The following is an 11,744-nucleotide window of genomic DNA, read 5'->3' as shown; positions in this document are numbered from 1 at the left end:
ACATATATATATCTAGATTCATTAATATCTACTAGAAAGTCTTACATTGTAAAACGAATGACAACGAATGAAGTATTAGATATGTCTAGATTTATTATACTAAATTATGTCCCATCTAAATACTGAGTTTTTTTTTTGGCAGAGAGAGTAGGGTGTATGGAGCGTGCTCCGTGCAACGAGGGTGGGGAAGCGAGTGGACAAATGCCTATGCTATTATAAATAAAGATGCATTAATAGATTCCCCTCTCCTTCTCCCGTAGCTCAACACGTCCCTATACTCTGGGTAAATAACAGTCAAATCCAATATTTTATCCTCGGTTACTCTTGTAGGCCATCTCTAATAATATAGATATATGTTCCGTAATAATGTACGAGTATATTAATAGTATAACAAATAATTTAGTCATTTGTATCCTCTTCACAAATGGAAAGGAAGCCACTGGAAAAAAAAGGTTGGTTAGGGCTTTGAGCGTGTCCACACACTAGGCTAGGCTATGCAGTCTGAATATCACCTTACGCATTACCTTCTTCAAGGCCCGTTCGAACCTGACGCATTCCACTAAAAATAGTGAAATTCCCACCGACATGGCAAAATTTCACAAGCAAATACAAAGCGGCATTAGAGATTTAAAGTAAAACATAAGTACACGCAGAAACCAACCAACCATTAACAGATGGACCTCCTTACCCAACGTACAAAATGAGGAGAGCACATTAGGCACATAGCTGCTTCTTTGGCACAATACCAGACAAGGCCACATTTTCCGCGCATGACCAAACTAAAACATTACTTGATATTACTAGACAGGGTAATGAAGATTACCATACCAAAAGTGCAATATTCCTCGGAGTCATAAAAGACAGACGTAGGCTTAGTCTACTTGCATCACAAGAGAATGGGCTCCGATCACGCATTCTCCTTGATGGCCTCATCTATAGCTTTGATATTGTCCCTCAGTATCTTCCACTGCACATGTTAAAAAGAAGGTGAGTGTTTATTGGGAGGAACTGATAACTTGCTAGTACAGTAACCAAGATCACAATGGTTACCACAGTAGTTATGAACTAGATTGCGATGTAAAAAGTTATGGCTAGCAATAAGAATTGTTACAGGTATAAGTTATTTGTGTTTCAGTGCAGCTAGAGGCCAGAATTTAACAGTATGCATATCATATCTGGCATATAATATACTTGAGATCATTCTCGTAAATTAGATAGGTAGTTCTCACCAATCTTGCATAGCACTATCTCCTGATGAGTTCAGGATATCTAAGCATGTGAAGCTTGTTAGGAAATTTTTCATAAGCGGTACTTGCTATCCACAATGCAGCATTCAAACAGATAATGATATAGGAGTATCTTTTAAGGGAATCAAGTTTCGTGAGCGTGTATAGGACAAATAAAAACACTGACCTGATCCATCGGGAGCTGTATACCTGAAAAGAAGGGAAAAGGCACAATATTAGTAATCAGGGAAACTATTGCTTATCTTGAGCACATTACCGCTGGTGCTGGAGATATGGAATTAAATTACACAACCACTGTTTTTTACTATGCATCCACACTTTTATGTTATACCATGCCATCTGTGTTATCTACCATATGGAATCAATTTTAGAATTGGAACCCATGTTCTGGGCTTAGAAAAAGCATATGAAAGCCCCGGAATATTTGTTTGCAAACTTATCATTACACTCTTTGGAATCTAATACCAGACTAAAACTCATTCATAGCTATCAACTTGGGTGACTGTGAATAGGAGTATTATCGATAACCCCCCAAAGTAGATGGTCTCAAATTACAGGTGATGAGATGAGAGAAACCCATATTGTTGAGGGCATATGCAATTGAACAGGGTAAATTCTCCCTCAACAATTTTCTACCTAAAATTGTGAATCAGTGATGGGTTCTTCAGACTTTCACGTTCATTTATACTTGCAAATGACCACCAGCTCAAGCTTCGAACTTCGAACACAATACATTAAGGAATCATTATGTCGACAAACACAAAAATGGAAAGCAACCATTTCGCCGATAATCATACACGGTCCTAAAGGCCAGCGGGCATGGGGTATCTAAGCTAACGAAGCCGCTCGTCTCACCAGCGTCCCGCATTTAGTTCAAGAAACGAACCTCACCCTTTTTTTCTTGCAGCCTAGATTATCTCCCATGTAAATCATTCGTTCAAACAGGACACCAACAATTCAACATCATCATTCACAAGACATGAACACATGGTGTGGTACTATCTAGTATCTACTCAAAAAGCTAGAGGTGGCATGCCTCTAGCAACATTTAACGAATCTTGGCCAATCCAATCCCGTGCTATTCACATCCATAGGGGACCAACCAACGGGAAGACAGAGAAGAGGAAGATTTCACTGTGATATTACCTTTGCGGCCGGGGAGGGTCTTGCCGTCCTTCTCGTAGAACTCGCGGATGTCGACGACGACCTTGCCGTTCCAGGTCCGCACCGCCACCCTCCTGTTCTTCGATATCTCTGGCCAAACCAACCCCCCCCCCCCCCCCCAAAAAAAAAAATGAAAATGAAGATCCCCGCCGCGCTAGGGTTTTAGTGAGGTTTGAGTGCGGGGATTAGGGAAGCACCTGGGCGACGACGATATCGTCGTCGGCGCTCTCGGAGGGCCCGTCGTCCCCGGCGGCACGGCGCTTGGCCGCCGGCTCGCCGCCGCCGCCGAACCGCTTGTTCCCCTTCCGCCACATTCTTCTCACACTTTCTCCCTCTGGACTTGTGGAGTCTTGGAGGAGGAATGTTCGAATGGAATCGACCTAAATTGGAGGTTTTAATTCCCAAATCAGAATAGTAGTAGTAGTAGTACTGAATTAGTGATGGTTCAGTTGGGCCTTCCAGGCCATTTTAGTGTGTGGAAAAGATGTCCAAGGCCATTTTAGGCCCAGTATCAGTAATCCTCCTCAGCATAACGGGAAGGAATTAAGGGTGAAAACGGTACGGAAATTTTCCGGTCATTACCGATACTGTTTTCATAAAATTAATATAATAGTAATTTGCAGATAACTGCAAATGTAGTCACTAAATTATTTATTTGCTACAACATTAGCGACCTAACAGTTTGATGTAATGATAACGGAGAAAATTATCACAAAACCATAACTTTGAAGGCATCCCAATGTTACTGACATTTGGGGCCCACATGTCATAGAGGTGGTACCCAGCATAGGCGAGGGACGGAGGGACATGTCAGCATGATACGTCGGCTTGTGCATTGCAGCGACACCGCTGTGTCGGCAGACTGCTAAGTCCGCCACTTTGATTTGGACGCCTTGTAATGATCTAATCCGATTGAAATGCCACTCGTACTTAATCAGTGCACCAAGTCAAAACCCGTCAAGCTTCAAAAGAGTAGAGTGTAAGACAAAAGTACCATTGCCGTAACCTAGAATGGGTTTTGACCCGATTACGTCGACCTAGCGGATTCCTCTGCCGACATGGCATGATGCTACAACGTACTGCTCCGTCCCATAAAAAACTAACTCCTAACTACAAATCTGGACACATGTATGTCTAGATTCATAGCTAAGATTAAACTCTTTTTGGAACGGAGGGGGTATGTGCTAATGTGCTATGCTAACAAGTCGTCTGGGCTCTATGTGTCACTAGCTTATGGTGCTCTTGGACTTGGAGCAAACTATAAAATATATTAGTAATGTTGTAGCAAGCTGATATTTTAGTCATTAAATTTACGGTTATCTAAAATTTATTCTTAATATAATAATAATAATATCTCTACCGCCTGTTACCGTTTCTAAAATTTAGTTTTTCTATTTTTTATCATCGTTGCATTAAAGTTGACAATAAATACCTAAGTTCAAAATTTTACTACCATTTCTGTAATAATAAAAGATAATAATAATAAAATGACCGAACATTTCCATCCCTACCAGTAATAGAAAGCGGCAAACAGACCCCCACTCCCTAGTAAAATCAGTAATTCTAGCCGTCCATCTTTACTTTACCCTCTCCCCTGTTATTTTCTACTTATGGATGAATGCGCACAATTTCCAAACTTCTAAACCATTCGATTTGTGCAGAACTTTGAATTTCTTAAAAACTGCTTTTAATCCATTTTTCAACTTTATAATGGTTAGTTCATTCATTTGTACTCTCAAATAATTATCACAAATTAGTACTACCTCCGTCTCAAAATATAATAACTTTTAGCTATAAATCTGATTAAGCACCTTTTCATATTCATAACTAGAAATGATAAATTTTGAGACAGGAGTAACATATAGCTATTTAGTCATTAGCACAATAAAACGCAAACATCGAGTCTCCATCCATATCTCAATGCATATGACATTTTTATCCCAAAACCCAAAGAACTGGATTAAACTGGAGGATCAGCACATTTTCATTGTTTCTGTCCGTCTACATATATATACATCTAGACCTGTCTTAATGTAGGAATTTAAAGTTTTCCTACGAAATTTCTACTTCAGACAATGCCTCGATCTAACAAATTAGGCCGAGAGCCCCGATCTGACTTAAATCACTTCTCTACATTCTCCAGTTGTGAATCATCTCTCTCCTTTTCTTCATCCTCTTTACACTTCTCTACATCCTCCATCTGTGAATCGTCTTTCTCCTTTTCGCTATCCTCTCCAACTGTGAATCGTCTTTTGTTGGCACTCAGACCTGATGAATGTAGCTGCCCTCGTTTCTTAACAAGACGTGCTGCAGTTTCACGATCAGACTTTGCTTCATTGTTGTCAGGCTGTGGAAACAAATAGGAAAAGTAAGATACTTATATAATTTTTTTTGAGGGGAATAAGATACTTATATATGATAGCTTGTTGTTTTAGAAATATATATCGCAGCTAACGGATGCATGGATGGTAATCAGAACAGGCAGTTGGTTGCAAAGCAAAATGGATACCTCGATTGCTAACGCCTTGTCAAAAGATAATATAGCTGAATCTGGCTCCCCAAAATTTAACTGTGCTCTGCCAAGTGTAACCCAACCCTGCAAGTCAATATATATGAACATATCTCATTCATGCCGCTGATAAATATAAGGGCTGAGAACTGATAGGATTCACGCATTAAGTAATACTCCAGGAGTAGTGTTTCTGCCCTGGGGATGCCTACTAACCTCAGGCCATAATGGATCCAATTCTGTTGCCCCTGCATACCCGACATAGAGTAATTAATATACCAGAAGTGGAGAAATGGAAATGACACAAATATGCTGCTGGGATCATATACTAATATAGACTTCACATGTGACCAAAATAGGCAACTGCGCAGTAATTCATTCACAAATTAAAATTATTCTTCATTTTTATGTATGGAATGCAGTAATTCTTCTTTGTTCTTGATTGAGGCCCTACTATTTATAGATGTTTTATGCATTTTGCAATGACCTGTTAAAAGTACCACCAAAACACACTTTTGACGGGAAAAAAGAACATGGATTGAGTAAATCCTAGATACCGCAAATCGGTGCTAAAATGATAATCCAATTAGGAAGGATGGTACTGTTCCCAACTCATGGCATCCTAGTAGGTCGTTATCATTAGAATCCTTAAAAGGGCAAGTAAACTGAACAAGAGCATACATACTGGTTGCTGCTGTCAGTGCACGCCATGCATCTCCCAGCTCAAGTAGAATCTGAGCTTTCTGTTCATGAAGTATTGCATTATTGGGCATCAAGGTAAGTGCAGCCTCCCACTTACCAAGTGCTTCATGGTACTTCCCTTCCTAAAACAATAACAATAAGATAACCATTATCTGCCTTTTAAATTATCGTTTAGCGTGTGCTGAATGTTAGGTAACCCTGCAGGTGCAGGCCCCAACTGCAAATAAAATCTAGTACATACTGTCAAAAGGAATTTGATGTAAAAAATGAAATACAGCCAGCTGTCCCTTTCAAGTGTAAATTGTGCATCCAAGATAACTGATTGCATATTCTATAAGAATAGAAGTATGGACTACGGAGATCCATTATTCTTCATATTTCTCTACAAAGAAAAGGAGTATTTCTTCATAGAATCCTAGTAACCAAAGTATATGGATTGAAAAAGGTATGAGGCTTCAAGGACTATCTTGTGTATACCTGGGACGGCCCAGTTCATTTTTTTGCTTTACTATGTGTTTCTAAAATGAAAGGGCATCAATAACTGCCAATATAATATCCATGAACTATGAGTCTATGACATATTGACTAATGACCTAGAGAGCTTGGTTTGGTTGTAGGGACAGTGAAAACAATGAATACTTGAGTCCTTCAATATTAAGTAAATAAATAAGTTTGTCCATGTAACATAGATAAGGAGAGTAGAGGATACCTTGGCTGATTATTAAAAGAAAAGAAAAGAAAATAAAAGAAAATAAAAGAAAAGAAAGATACCTCAGCTAGCCTGTTCCCCTGGTGCTTGAGGGACTCAGCATTATCAGATGGCTTTGTTCCAGGACAGTCCGTGGTAACCACTCTTGTTTCCTCCTTTTCTGTCTCATCATTGTCACTGTCCACCCCAAAAGGTAGGCCTGGCTTAGATGGTGCCACTGAGGGCTGCCTATTCGTCTTAGCATTCTTACCCCAAGTTATTTTCATCTTGGAACTGTTACATGAGATGGGCTGACAGGAGTCAGTTTCTTTAACTAGAAAAGCAACATTCCTTTCACGTACTCAACCATTGAAGGAAAAAAAACACCCATATTTCTACAAAAACATAGCAAATTAAGTAGGGAAACATAAAAACACCAGAAAAAACAGTCCTACAGATTCCATGTAGTGCTCATACTAAAGTGACACACTACCATACTGATCTATAAATAATATACACATCAATACTTTCAACATCTCCGACCAGTGGGCATCTGTTGAAGCATTGGACTTAGGTTCTTGATATTAGTAGAAAACAAGTTTGAATAGAACACCTGTCTTATCTGTAGGCTGCAGCACAACCAAAAAAGGACTGCTAAAGACCTGAGACAAGCTCAAGCAGTCAAGCTGATTATAAAATTCGTCCCATTTGCGTATGGATATCGCATAGGCCTCCATTCATGAAGACAACTTCAAACTACTAACTTCTAAAGTCAGAAGATGAACCAGTGTTAGCCTCTTAGAGCATCTCCAACAGGTACCCAAACCAAATTCCCTATAGTCAATTTTTTGGGAATTCATTTAGATTGGCAAGTGATCAATTCTTTCAGATTGCTATATATTTGTTCTCATACGTCGTGAAAAAGAAATATATGCATGTGATCTTTGTGGAAAAACATTGGCAGCAATGGTTAATCTTTGTAGAAAAACACATGAAGCACAGAAGGAAAATGTGATTTTTGCCGTTAGCTGATAGGTGTGAAAAAGAATATGCCTGCAATCTGTTAGCTCTGGGATACAGTCATACGTAATTTGATTTTCGCACGAGCTGTTAGCTTTTGTTTAGAGAATGTAATTTTTCCTTTTAAAAAGGGGATAAGTTTAAGAACCTGCAATTTTCTGTGAAATGTGTTCAAGAGGAGTGATTGGAAGTTGCTATGTTGTGTGCCATTGTGAAGGCTTGTGGAACCAGTGATTTTTGGTACTATGTTATAAGGTATCTATATACATGTATGCAGAGAACAAGTCATTTTAAACTTGCCAATAGAAGAAGAATGAACCAATGGAAACGAGCAACAACAAATGCGAATAAAACAAATGTCCTGAACACAAACCTGCGTACAGAACCACCACGGCGCCGTGGTGCATTGTCAATGTCATATTGATGTTGTGCTATGAGTGCTGCTGCCAGAATGAGTTCATCATCATCATCTGATGATGACGAATCCAAGAGTTGATGCATAAGAAAGCCTCTCATTGTGATGTGCTAGAGGAAGAAAACCATCATGAAGAGCAAATATGTAGAGATAAGAAAAATAGCCACTCGGAATAAATAATTTGAAGAGTAGATTGCAGAGAACCCCATTTTTTGTGGTTAAAGTTCCGGAAAACCGCACATACTTGCACACAACCACGGATTTTTTTAATGGTACAAAGGTTTCATGAAAAACCCAAATTTATTCAAATCACAATTACTACTCCATTAGCATATCTGAAACAATTATATTGAAAGGAGTGAAGAATTAAACCAAACACACATAGGCCCCGTTCGAACCAAGATGAACTTAAGGGCACACAAAACAAGAAAACCATTAGTGTATAATTAATTAAGTTTTAATTATTACAAACTTGAGAAATATATATATTTAATATTTTAGAGCAACTTGAAACTGCATCTTAATTAGAAAAAGAACGGGTTATAGAGGCAAGCACGACCAATGAGGACATAGGGAATGGTTCTCTTTTTGGGAATCTGTTGATTGGAGATGCTCTTGTGCATGCAAGCATATCATCAAACAAGTTGTGCGCGGTGCGGCCACCGACTCACTCAAGCCTACAGAGGCGAGCAGCACTGCACTGACCAAAGATCGCTAGGCAAAACAGCGGGACAAGCCGCGCGCGCGCCTGGAACAACAAGAATCCGCTCGCCGGCCGAGAGACAGACCGGCCTCGCGGCGGCTGCAACATCATATCACAACATGGGGTTGAGGGAGGGTGCCGCGGGTGGCTGGCGGAGGACTCACCGATCAAGCCTGGAAGCGCTGCTCGCTGCTGCTGCAGGAGGAGGAGGGCTGGAGCTTCCGGCGAGGAGGAGGAGGAGGCAAGCGGCGAGCAGAGAGACGACGACGGCGGCGGGGTTGTTTCCGCTGCTCCGGGAGAAGTGGAGGAGATTCCGGCGGAGTGGCTGGGCTGACGTCTCCAATGGGCCTTTTGGAAGAAGTATTCGGGCCCAGATATTGGGCCATCCGGGCATCACTGCGGCCCATCCAAGATAAGCATAAGAGGGTTTACCTTTTTTCGATTTTTTTTGCTATGCATATCCATTGACAAATTTCTCAAAAAATACTCTCTACTACTTAATCCGTAGGTGAGGAATGCGCGATCCCATCGCGCTCCTCCTCCGGATCGCGACCCGCAGTTAGCGAGAAAATAACGGCGCCCCCCAATCCCCGGTTGTTGCGTCCCCTTCCTCCGCATCCAACCTCGCGCCGCCCCCACATCGCCGCGCCCCATCCTCCTCGCCGCACCATGCCTCCACTGCCGGCGCCCCCTTCCTCCGCATTCAACCTCGCGCGCTCCCCATCTCGTGCGCACTCCCAGAGATTAAAGGAGTGTAGGAGGATCTGATAAAAAGTGGAGCTATTTTCATTGCGACGAAGTTGGTCAGCTCCAATTATTTATCTTTCTATATCTCTCTATTTTTTTTACAAAGTTAGGAAGGAGAAGGATGCACTGCAGTATCAGTTATCGTATGATGTAACTCTCTGTTTGTACTGCTATGCTTATTTAGTACTTCCTCCGTTTCACGATGCAAGGCTTTCTAGCATTGCTTATATTCATTTAGATGATAATGAATCTAAACATATAAATGTGTTATATTAACATCTGGGCAATGTTAGAAAGTCTTATATTATGAAACGGAGGGAGTAGTAACATTTATCAGATATCGTCTCTATTTAGTTCTGCCTTCTCAATCTAAAATAATAAGATACGCTATTAATATCTAGGCTGAATTTGATCATCGTGTGTTACGAATGGAATGTGGTAGACCTGTTTGCGAAGTTACAGTGTCAACAGCCAGTTTACTTGCATATTAGATTGTCCTAAATACATACATTTCTTTACTAAATGTAGTTCTTGTCACAACTAAAATATGTGATGTTTGCAATCATATGTAAGTTGTCTGATGAATTTCAAGAAGATGCAGGTAAAAGGAAGCCTGGCAAGATCAAATCAAATGGGAAAGGACGAAGGGCGAAGGCTGTCGCAATTTCCCCCAAGCTCGCAAACTTGAGCTGGTCAGAAACCAGTACTGAGAATTCAGCTTTTCATTTATCACTATTTACATATGCTAGTAAGGTGCCCATGCGTTGAAATGGGAAATGCTATATATCAATTTCAAATTATGTTAAGTGAATAGATATCAAATATTCATTGAGTGAAAATTTGTTGAACACATATGCAGATTAATTTCAAAACAGAAATATGTTTTCATTACATAAGCATAATGAAAGCTTTCTGCGGCATGAAACAATCTCATGGTGTTTATTAAATTATAAAAAGACAACATAGATAGAAGACTGCTATGAAAATTTAAGAGAGAATCCCTTATATGCCACTGAAAATTTGTCTGATCCCTTGGATGCCACTGAAAATAAGCTCTTCACTTATATGCCATTGGTTCAAATTTTCGCTCCCTCTCATGCCACTGCCATCCGTTGACTGGTAGTTGACTGTTAACTGTAGAGTGAAATGACGTATTTGCCCTTCTTGAGTTGATAGGCATGCAGTAGGTGTTAGTATGTCAGTTATATACTACATTTTAGCTAGGCATCACATATATTTGGAATAAATGAATATATGAATGTATAGCATTAATCTATATATTGAATATATGAATATTTTTCAGTCACATAATTTTGAGGCACATATTTCTCTGTTTTTCATAGTAGAACAAAGCAATCTGTTATGGCATTAATGTATTTTTCACATACATTAACCATGTACTTCTCGAACAAAAGCTTCAACAATATTTACTAGGGAGCACAACATTTCTCTGTTTTTCACAGTATCGACAAAACATTCAAGTAATATAATAGATTGCTTCTGACAGACATTTAAGATAATGTGTAATTGCACATTGTTTGTAATGCACGGCTAAACAGCTAAAATAACAAACAGATTGTTTGCTAGAGGAAGGAGATATACACAGTAGCACAGAATATGCAACAAATATTATAGGGAGCTGTTTAAATGACCAGAGAGTACCAAAATGCATACTGACACAGTACCAAAATACATGTTCAGGCTTACTGACATGGTGCATCAGAGGGATGTTGGGCTTGGCCCACTTGGACAATTGGGCCATATTCTCATGTTTGGGCCAAAGGGTATTTTTGTCATTTCAGTAAAAAAACTGACAAGTGATTACATCCTATCAACAGTCAACTACCAGTCAACGGACGGCAATGGCATGAGAGGGAGCGAAAATTTGAACCAATGGCATATAAGGGAAGAGCCAATTTTCAGTGGCATTCAAGGGATCAGACAAATTTTCAGTGGCATATAAGGGATTTTCCCAAAATTTAATGATGTCATACAAATTAAAGCACAAACAAAAAATCTAGAACAACAAGTATTTCCAGATATTGTATTTTTCATTGATAACAATTATGATTTGTAGTTTCTTTGGATTGCCAGAATTGTTTTCCCTGTGTTCAACAAATTTTCATTCACTTAGTATAATTTGAAATTGATATATAGCATTTCCCATTGCAACACACGGGCACCTTACTAGTCAAATGTAAAATACTATATAATTATAGTGTAACCTAAATTTAACTACTATATCCGTTCCCAAATACAAACCATAGTTATTAGAATAGGACCATCACGTGAAGTTGGAGAAAAAATACGGAAAAAGCTGCAGAACTTGGATACGAACCCAAAACCTCCATGCTTCCACGGAAAGCCTCAACCACTAAGCTATACGGCTTATTGTGAAACCAATATAACAAACATCTAATTGAACCTGTTTAAACCGGCGGTTTGACTCCGACCAATAAACCAATGACCCGAGTGCCTTACCGGTTTGATCACCGGTCCGGTCTTAATAACTATGGCTGCAGCTTCCACAGCTTCTGAGAATCTGTAGT

The 11,744-nt window shown here is 39.7% G+C and overlaps 2 protein-coding genes and 1 long non-coding RNA gene across 5 annotated transcripts; 1 reads left to right on the top strand and 2 right to left on the bottom strand.

Moving 5' to 3' along the window:
- Positions 1 to 644: 644 nt before the first annotated feature.
- On the bottom strand, positions 645 to 2,778 carry LOC4329646 (RNA polymerase II transcriptional coactivator KIWI). The gene is made up of 4 exons (XM_015768217.3): positions 2,609 to 2,778; positions 2,394 to 2,499; positions 1,414 to 1,436; positions 645 to 967 (listed from the first exon to the last, which is right to left on the bottom strand). Exons 1-4 carry the CDS (start codon positions 2,723 to 2,725, stop codon positions 908 to 910), a joined length of 306 nt encoding a protein of 101 aa, XP_015623703.1. The 5' UTR covers positions 2,726 to 2,778; the 3' UTR covers positions 645 to 907.
- Positions 2,779 to 4,324: 1,546 nt separating this feature from the next.
- Positions 4,325 to 9,014, bottom strand: LOC4329645 (uncharacterized). Of its 3 annotated transcripts, none has more exons than XM_015768223.3 (7): positions 8,613 to 8,792; positions 7,704 to 7,855; positions 6,394 to 6,604; positions 5,606 to 5,744; positions 5,137 to 5,168; positions 4,921 to 5,007; positions 4,325 to 4,758 (listed from the first exon to the last, which is right to left on the bottom strand). In XM_015768223.3, exons 2-7 carry the CDS (start codon positions 7,844 to 7,846, stop codon positions 4,534 to 4,536), a joined length of 837 nt encoding a protein of 278 aa, XP_015623709.1. In that variant the 5' UTR covers positions 7,847 to 7,855; positions 8,613 to 8,792; the 3' UTR covers positions 4,325 to 4,533. The 3 variants fall into 3 exon arrangements, with proteins under 3 accessions (XP_015623709.1, XP_015623710.1, XP_015623708.1); XM_015768224.3 differs by having other exon boundaries at positions 7,704 to 7,800; XM_015768222.3 differs by lacking the exon at positions 7,704 to 7,855 and having other exon boundaries at positions 8,613 to 9,014.
- LOC112937805 (uncharacterized) lies at positions 8,899 to 10,034 on the top strand. Its single transcript, XR_003240385.2, has 2 exons — positions 8,899 to 9,251; positions 9,797 to 10,034. It is a non-coding gene; the product is annotated as an uncharacterized lncRNA (long non-coding RNA).
- Positions 10,035 to 11,744: the final 1,710 nt, after the last annotated feature.

Source organism: Oryza sativa, chromosome 2 (genome assembly GCF_034140825.1).
Source record: "Oryza sativa Japonica Group chromosome 2, ASM3414082v1".
In the NCBI taxonomy this organism is placed as follows: domain Eukaryota; kingdom Viridiplantae; phylum Streptophyta; class Magnoliopsida; order Poales; family Poaceae; genus Oryza; species Oryza sativa.
The sequence above is the reverse complement of the archived record's forward strand: the minus strand, read 5'-3'. Positions and strand labels throughout refer to the sequence as shown.

Excerpts from the sequence above, each read along its gene's own strand:
- LOC4329646 (XM_015768217.3), bottom strand. The coding sequence starts at position 2,725 with ATGTGGCGGAAGGGGAACAAGCGGTTCGGCGGCGGCGGCGAGCCGGCG. Across the intron at positions 2,500-2,608 it reads ACGATATCGTCGTCGCCCAG|ATATCGAAGAACAGGAGGGT; the intron begins GTGCTTCCCTAA and ends GTTTGGCCAGAG. Across the intron at positions 1,437-2,393 it reads GACCCTCCCCGGCCGCAAAG|GTATACAGCTCCCGATGGAT; the intron begins GTAATATCACAG and ends CCTTCTTTTCAG.
- LOC4329645 (XM_015768222.3), bottom strand. The coding sequence starts at position 8,842 with ATGCCCGGATGGCCCAATATCTGGGCCCGAATACTTCTTCCAAAAGGC. Across the intron at positions 5,745-6,393 it reads AGGGGAACAGGCTAGCTGAG|GAAGGGAAGTACCATGAAGC; the intron begins GTATCTTTCTTT and ends TTATTGTTTTAG. Across the intron at positions 4,759-4,920 it reads ACAAGGCGTTAGCAATCGAG|CCTGACAACAATGAAGCAAA; the intron begins GTATCCATTTTG and ends TTGTTTCCACAG.